Source organism: Apis dorsata, unplaced genomic scaffold, assembly GCF_000469605.1.
Source record: "Apis dorsata unplaced genomic scaffold, Apis dorsata 1.3 scaffold_269, whole genome shotgun sequence".
Taxonomy (NCBI): Eukaryota; Metazoa; Arthropoda; class Insecta; order Hymenoptera; family Apidae; genus Apis; species Apis dorsata.
Window position 1 is genome coordinate 76177 of NW_006263547.1, and position 9208 is coordinate 85384.

The window sequence follows — 9208 nt, forward strand, 5'->3', positions numbered from 1 at the left end:
TGTGAAGAATTTTTATCGAATCACTACGTACGTATTAAAAAAAAAAATTATCTTGAATAAAGAAACGCAATATACTCTTGTTCTAATGTTTACAATGCGATCTAAAAACAAAGGAGTTAACCTCTTAAGTAATTTAAAAAAAAATCGATCGAACGATTATATAACATTTTTATAATGGATAATTACACGAGAGAAAAAAAAAAAAACAAGCTTTATACACGTTAACATTAAAATTTTCACGTAGAAACAAGAGAGATTTAACTTTGATTTCAATCGTTCTAGGGCTGTCGAACTTATCCGCAACTCTCTCCCTTGATCGTGTTTGCACGATTACAATGGAATCACGTGAAAAATATCCCTGCTCCAAATGCAAACAAATCTCATGCGTTCTTCTAAAGACAGACCGTATCATTACTGTTCGAATATTCAAAATGTATATGCGAATATGTATATCATTAAATAATAGCAATGATAATAGTAATAATAATAATAATAATAATAATAATAATAAATAATAATAATGATAATAATAACAATAACAATAATAATAATAATAATAATAATAATACTAATAATAATAATAATAGCAATAATAATAATAATGACCCGTATAAATGGTACAAATACACATAATCAATGTTGCCTGCATCGTATCGATAATACGTAAATAATTCATTATTGATACGACGCGCATGGTGATCCTGACGCGATTCATCATACTTATGCATTCCATCCGGCTATTTCATCCCCAACTCTATTACAATAATTATATTACAATTATTATAATAATAGATACACGTAATTAATTATGTAAATAATATATATATATCTATATGTATGTAATATATATACGCCTACGATAATAAATATATGCATAGAGAAATTTGCAGAGCATATGTGTGAAACCCGCGTATCCTTATAAAATATAAATATAATGAAAACGTTTCTTAATCTTTACAAGCCAAGTCTGTCGATACCTTGAAACCACAAGTACATCTTATGAAAACAGCCAATGGAATATTTCTATTATTGAAAAATTCTTTGATTTATTTTTCCTCTTCTCTGTTCTATGTTCACTCATCATCATCAACGATTATTTTACAACGTTTATTCGATCGAACGTTCAATAAGTGGTGTCTTAGATTCATCTTGGAGATTGTTGTTTCAAGGTAAACGAATATCGATCATGCCATTATACGTATCCTATCATCGGCCTCGGTAGATGCGTTATAATTAACCAAAATCCATACACGTTTCTTTACAGATTCGTTATATACTACATATACGAGAGAGAAATAGAATTCTGCACGAAATCTGAAACGACACGCACGGATATTCGCAGCCCTAGTATCTTCTTCCCTCTTTTTTAATCAAACAACATCGATCGTTGTGAATCGAGTCGAAGCATTTCTTATTATTTCGGTGTGTTCCAGGATATATCAGCTGGATATTTAGAGTGATAGCATTTTACGACGTACAACGTATAATGATACCTATAAAGTTCATTCTATTTTTCGTTGCAAGTACACGTCCATTTTTACTTGTTCACCGATTTATTCCAATAAAATTGAAGACAATCGATCAAAGATGAAATAAAAATATATATATATATATATACATATTTGATTGAAATTATATCGTAAGTTTTTTTTTTTCCTTTCATTCGAACTACGCATAATGAAAGGAAGAATCTGTAATTTTAGAATACGTTTGATTACGAATAATGTAGAATTTTTGGAAAATTTATACACGATAAATTAACACAATGAAATATATGAAAAATTTTCCCTTGTTACATAATTCCCTTGTATAATTTAATTCAATGCCTTTATTTATTTTAAATTTAAATAACTTAAAAAACTATGTATTTTACATAAATGACGCTTGATAAAATTTTAATCCTTTTTTAAAAAAACGGCATCGAATCAATTTACACATCTGATACAATCACGCGTGAAAAATATTGAATTTGATAAAACAAAATAACTCGTTGCCGTATATGTAAATAAATTAACGCAAATAATCATATACATATATAGATACTTTTAAATATCTAATAATCTCTTTCAGAATATACATATGGATACAATTGATTTATCAAAGAACGATATTCATCACATGTTTCTCGTACACGTTTTTTTTTTTTTTTTTCTACCACAAAGAAATAAAATTATTTTCAATGAACGTGCAATCACGATACATCGAATATCATCAACGATAATCGTATCCAACACGTGTCCAACGATACCATTATCCTTTGCACGTCGCCTTTGCTCACGACGCGACGGAACCATTTTTTTATACCAATAGTAAAACCGTTAAGTAGATTTCTCGTTCCTCTAATCAATTATACTAAATTGGACGATGCTTGCCTCTGTTCGTTCTCGCCGGAGAAAAAAAGAAACCGCATTCACACACGTTCTCATCAAAAATACACGTTTGATATGCTAACCGTATATCTCTTTCCTCGCGATTTAATAAACCCACACTTTTTTTTTTTTCTGTCGTGTGTATTCTCTTTTTTTTTTTTTTCTTCCCCATTCTACCGTTCACTGTCCACTCTACAAAATCAAACTTCTCGAATATAATTGATGGATCTTATTTGTTATCGTGGACATTACAATCGCATTTCTTCTTCTCTTTCATTTTCTATGTTTTCTTATTTTTTTTTCTTTCTTTCCTTTTTTTTTTTTTTTTAATTGATCAGTCACTGTTCACCTTTCTCGTTTACCAAATCGACGAGGGAGGTCGACGAGAAATTGAACGGAGTCAAAAAAAAAAAAAAAAAAAAATTCTTAAATATCATATGCATCATAGCGGTCAGCTCGAATGCTGAAATCAACATCGAATGATGAAATCAGCAGGCTATATTTATGTATCGACGAGATCGAGAATTTAGTCCGGGATGAGAATGAGGATCGTTTCAAATTGGCGATTTAAAGCGTTTCAAGGTTTTCCTTTTTCCTAATTAATCCTAGGAAACGTAACGGCTACCATCTTTACCGCTAACTTAAGGTTACACGAATATTTACAACGTTCTAAACGGTAATTAAGCGTTGACGATTAACATGCCCGACCGAGAACCAATCCACTTTTTTTTTGTTACCGAGCTTAGAGATTTATGGAAAACGGATCGATTTATTTACAATCATACTTTTTCTCAGACTTTGACCATAGAATTAGGACCATATGAGTAAAAAAAATTGTTTTTTTTTTGATTGCAATTTTACGTTGAAAATATGTAGCGATTAAATGTATTTGTTATTTACTGAAAAAATTAAAATTATTAGAAAAATGTTGATCCATTTGAGAATAAAATTTTCGAGAGAGTTTTTTTCTTTTTTGTAAATCAATATTACTTTAAAAGTTATTCTTGCACAAATATTCTCGAGAGTGACTTTAAAAAACTTAATCATATAAAATTTTAATGAAATAAATTTTTTACGAATTTATTGCAAACATATATTTCATTGTCCATATCAAAGTATTTTTTCGTTCAATCTTGTTATCAGAATTCACAAAACTTTTTTCAACTCTAATAAAAAATTAAAAAAAAAAAAAAATATAGAAAATTTTCATTTGGTCGTAATTAAATGGACAAAGACTGCACCCCGGAGATCGCACAGTAAGATCGATACCATTTCTTTCTCTTACTCTTTAAAATTTAAACAGTATCAGAATTGTTCAACGTTATTCAATTGTGAAGGATAAACTTTAGTTTAAGCTTTTAAACCAATTATAAATTGAACTTCATGCATATGCTATGGATGGAAGAGGATATAATTTTATATTTTATTTCCAATGTTTTTTTTAAAATGAAAAAGTAGAAAGATGAAAAAATCTTTATCTTTTTCTTTCTCCTTCCCTTTTTTCTTCCTTTTTTCCTTTCATCCATTCCATTTTCCTTTTTATCATCTTCCTCCTCTCTTCTTTATCCAACTTCCTTTTTTTTTTATCGTTTTCTTTTTTCTCTTTTTTTTTTATCACTCTGCTCCTCTTCTTCTCTTTTATCATATATCGTAAAATCGAATTGAATTTTTCGAACTTTTTTTCTCTCTCGTAATTTAATTGCCGTATAAACATATTTTATTTCTTCCTCTTTACCAGAATTATTCAACATTATTCAACTTCGTGAAACGCAAATTCAGTTTAAGCATTTAAACTAATTGTGAACTAAACGAACTTCATCTGTGCCAAGAGAAATAATAAGCGAATAATTCCATATTTCTGTTTCCAATATTTATTTTAAAAAACCTCGGCGAGATAAACCGATGAAAAAAAAAAAAAATGGGACGCGAAAAAAGTCTTTTTTATGTTCCTCTTCCTCTTTATCACTCTTCTCTTCTCCTCCCCCTCCCCTCTTCTTGTCATCTTTCTCTTCCTCCTCTCCTTTATCATCTTCCTCTACCTCTTTATTACTCTCCTCCTTTATCGTATATCGTAGAATCGAATTGAATTTTCAATGAATACCTCTTTTCTCTCAATTGTCGTATAAACGTGTTCCATCCCTTCCTCCACACCAGAATTGTTCAACATTATTCAACCTTGTGAAAGGCAAACTCCGTTTAAGCTTTTAAATTAATTGTAAATTAAACGAACTTCATCCGTGCGCCAAGGGAAGACGTATAATTTCATATTTCTGTCTCCAATGATTCATTTTAAAAATGACCATATTCGAGATAAATCGATGAAAAAATAAAATCTATGAAAAAAATCTTTCTTCTCCTCCTTCCCTTCTCTATCATCCTCCTCCTTCTTTTCTTTTTTATCAACCTCCTTCTTCCTTCATTTCTTTATCATATATCGAATAACAAAATCGAATTGAATTTTCAACGAATATTCTTTTCTCTCTCGTAATTGTCGTATAAAGATGTTCCATCATCGTCTTTCTCCTCATCGTCAAAGATATGAATAATTTTTAATATCCCTACATATTCACACACACATACATACATACATACACACATACATATATATACACGACGTCAACCTTATTACTTATTACTTGGATCGAGTTAATCTTGGATCCACTGGTGATGGAAGAGTAGAGTCTTTAAAGAGTAAAATCCAGACGAAAGGTTTCTTCGGGGAATTAAAAAGGAACGCGATTAATTAACTAATTCTGAGAGAGAGAGAGAGAGAGAGAGAAAGAGAGAGAGAGAATGTGTGTGGACATTCTCGTTACTGTGCGATCCCACGTCCGGGTTGTCGGAAGACTACCTGTAATTTTCATAAAACGCTACCACAAACGGACGGCCTGGTTTTCATCTATTTCTCAACGACGCTAGAAAAAGAATTCATTAACGTTGCACCCTACTTTAGAATCCTTCCGTGGCTACTACTTAAAAAATCTCGCGAGGGAAGGGAATAGAAGAATGGACAAATTGTAACGGATCTCCCAAAAGTTTCCATTCTATCAGGATCGAGCATTGAAATAATTTTTGCTACGTGGCATTTCAATTATTTGAATAATGATAATTTGTGGATAAATTAAAAGATGAAACTATTATAACATATTGATCAGATTATACATAGATAATTAGAATTATAGAAGCAAATATTGTGAATAAGTGATAGATATAATTGTATATTCCTATCTGAAAAAAATATTCATTTTTTTGTGATCTATTGATATACTTTGATAATTGCAGATACAAGAAATTCAACGAATTTTACTTGTTTGGCTTAGTTCTAATGTTATACATAATATAAAAATTTCTTAAATAATTTATTTTCCACGTAACATTTCATTAAATAAAAATCGCCCAATCCTGTACAATACAACGCAAACAATGTACCACAATTATTCTCACGAAATCGTTAACGAAGATATTAATAATCGTATCACAGACAAGGAATAACACGATGACTAGAAAAAATTTTCAAAAATGTTCGATCGACTAGATTTCTCGTTTTCTACGTGTTCCTCGAATTCTATCGGAAGTTATTCGATTTTGGCTGTAAATTTTAATATTTTGGCGAATGATGAAATTAAAAAAGAATTTGGGAGAATGAGAGAGAGAAAAAGAAAAGGATAAAGAGGAGAGAAAATAAAGAAATCAAAGTTTCCATTTACACGAGTAGGAAGAAACTCGCCAAAAGCGATTTCTCTTCGAGACTAGATTCTATGAAAGAAGTGAGAGCATATGAGAAGAATGAGGAAAGGAGGAGGGAGGGGAAGAAAGAGGATTAATCGATGAGATGGACGTAAATGGAAGCGAAACGCTTTAAATCTTTCCCGTTGATCGAATCCTCAGAACGATTCGAGATCCATCGATACTAAATTCGCCAAAATAGGTCCCAGATCTGGCATGAGACGACCCTGAATTATTTGTTAGGCATTTAAGCTATATACAGAGGGGTGTGTTATCCTTAAAAGGAGATCGATATGTCTCATTGGTGGCGCGTTGGTACAGGGAATCCCTTGGATAGGGAAAACCTTGTTGCAATGGCTAATTTTCTTCTTCTTCTTCTTCTTCTTTTTTTTTTTCTCTCTCTCCTCTTCGACTTATTCCTTCGCAGACAAGGATCCATTAGTCAACGCCATGACTGGGCCAGAACTTCCCCTCGAGTTTGTGTCAGAGTTTAGTTCCAAGGACGAGTCCTGCAACATAAAAAGGAACGAATATTTGTAATAAACATTTAAAACAATATTTGAATTTGGAAGAGTGATAAAATTTAAATTAATATATTATTCTGAATAATTAGAGATGTTTTTAATGGAGGGATACAAAATGAAATGGAAATTTATGAGGGATGATTTTCGAACGAAGTTGTTTCCACAAATAAAACTACAATTGTTACTGTACGTTTAACAAAAATAATTTATATTTCAACAATCAAGTTTCATTATTTCGAATTAACTCTTACAATGTGTTATAGCTTATCACTCTGCATTTTAATGTGGCACGAATTTTCATTATTATTACTACATTCTTTTATTCTTATTATAATACGTCACATCATTTTGACGTACAAATTTAATAAAATAATATATCACTGGGAAATATGAATATATCCATAATTTCTAACTTTCTAAAAATAATTCGATTTAAAAAATCCAAGCTCACTTGCATTTCCTCCAATTTTAAATTCACAAAAAAAAAAAAAAAAGTCGTACAATTACTCCAATATCTTTTGATCAGAAATTCTACAATGCAATTGATAAAAATTTCAATCTGCAAATAAAACATTTCCAATACCAATTGCCTTAAAAATAAAAGAAAAAAATTTCGATATCCTCGGGAGACGCGTTAAAAATAAATCGAAAACGTTTCACGGTTATATGGAGTCCACCGTTCCACAGCGAAAATCGCAATGAATTTTTTCGTGCGTGTGTTACGACGTAACTTGAGTGCAGTTCTTCGAGAATCTTCGATCACGAAAGCAATAACACGTTTACGCGCGGTGATTACACGGATACGATGGTTTCGCGCGGCCATTTGCCAATGATTGTCTTCCCACGAATGCGAAATCGAAATGGTTGAAACGTGGTGGACGCATTCGAGAGGCCTTGGTGTGATTTATCGACGAAGGGAAAGGATTTCTCGGGATGTTGATACTTTTAGGAAGATGTCTGGAATGATATTCGTCATCGAACGATTCTTATTGTCTATCATTTTATCGATTTTAATGGAGAGAGCATAGAGATGAAGAGACTGGACAATCGAGAATGATATTTGTCTTAACATAATGAGATGATGTTGCAAAAGTTTTTATTTTGATTGATAATATAGATAATTGAGTATTGTTGAAAATTGATATGTTGAGGAAAGTGAGAAATTTTGTAGAAAGATGGAAGGATGAATAGGAAAAATTAAGAATTGTGAAAAGTTGCAAAGTTCTCTGGAGGAGAATTTTGTGAGAAAAGGGATAAAATAGAAAATTAGACGGTAAAACGTAATAAAATAATGTCGATATGTTGATCAAGGTGAGAAAATTTGTGAAAGAAATCTTTGCGACGAATATAATATAAAATTATGATAGAAAGTGAAACGAATTAAATAGAACGTAAAAAGAATCAGATTTAAAATTTAACGTGCAAAGTAATAATGTTTAATGGAATGCAATTAATTTTCATTCCCATTAAATTAAAAATTTATATCGGTAGTGGATGTAAAGATTTTTTATACGATTTCATTAATTACTCCGATTTCGAAGGGAGCAGATTACTATGGGAACCTGTTACAATTGGTAATCTGTAATATGATATAAAAATTAATACGAATTTATATTCGATTTAACTGGTGCGGCGCGCACTGGATATAAAATTAATAAATACAGGGTTGTGATGAAAGAAGGGAATTCAGTTGGAATTTAATTTACCCACCCGTGAATGCCTGAATATTACACGTCTATACAAATGTCCATAATAAATGCATTGTGGATCAAACCAATATTTCTCGAATTCTATTACTTCATGTTTGCTTTTCCTTTTCAAAAGGAATACGATGGAATTTTATTTTGATCCCGAAGAATATTCTTTTCGACACTTTTTTCTTTTTCTTTTAAAAATATTGTTGCAAAAATTTGTTTCTCCACAATCTTGATTAGTTTAGGGGTCTTAAATTTTAGAGAAAAAGGAAAATTTATATAAAAATTCTACAAATTCAATTGTATTGAATTTCATATAGAATATTTTAATAATTTGCGATAAAAGTAATTAAATTCCAATAAATTTATATTGGAGAATTGGAAATGAAATGAAACGTAAAAAATACTTACAATGCTGAGGGCATGCATGATGCAAGCTTGTGTAGTGTTCTCAACGTGGATCAACTCGTCGCATTCTTCGTGGTCCAGTCCATTTACATCAGATCGTATTTTAATCGGTGACAAAGCTGCCTCGTTGTCTGTTGATTTACCACTGTCAGGGGAGGGCAATAATTCGTGTCCATCCAGATCTTCTTCTTCCGCGCGTTCCTCATAATCTGATGCTTTGGTTTCCTGTTGAAACAATTAAAAAATAAACTGACTTAAATTTCACGATAAATTTAATCATTAATTAATACATAATAATAATAAACAGTATAATACAATAAAATAAATTTTCAAACAATTTATATTGCCAAATATTTGATCATCTCAAATAATAATGCGCAATAAAAATATTAATATTATAAATATAAATTCACGTATCATCGAATAATAAAATAATATTTCCATAAAATATATGTCGAAATTTCCAAAAAAAAAAAAAAAAAAAAAA

The 9208-nt window shown here is 30.6% G+C and overlaps 1 protein-coding gene across 9 annotated transcripts in view; it reads right to left on the bottom strand.

The window, feature by feature from the left end:
- Positions 1–6464: 6464 nt before the first annotated feature.
- The window catches only part of LOC102680125 (uncharacterized RNA-binding protein C3H8.09c-like), a 323287-nt gene continuing 320543 nt past the window's right edge, over positions 6465–9208 (bottom strand). For all 9 annotated transcript variants that reach the window (XM_031510950.1, XM_031510948.1, XM_031510952.1 and 6 more), the window contains 2 exons: positions 8725–8946; positions 6465–6604 (listed from right to left, as the gene is read on the bottom strand). In XM_031510950.1, coding sequence (XP_031366810.1) covers positions 6509–6604; positions 8725–8946 — 318 coding nt within the window. In that variant the 3' untranslated portion in view covers positions 6465–6508. The remainder of the gene's footprint in view (positions 6605–8724; positions 8947–9208) is intronic.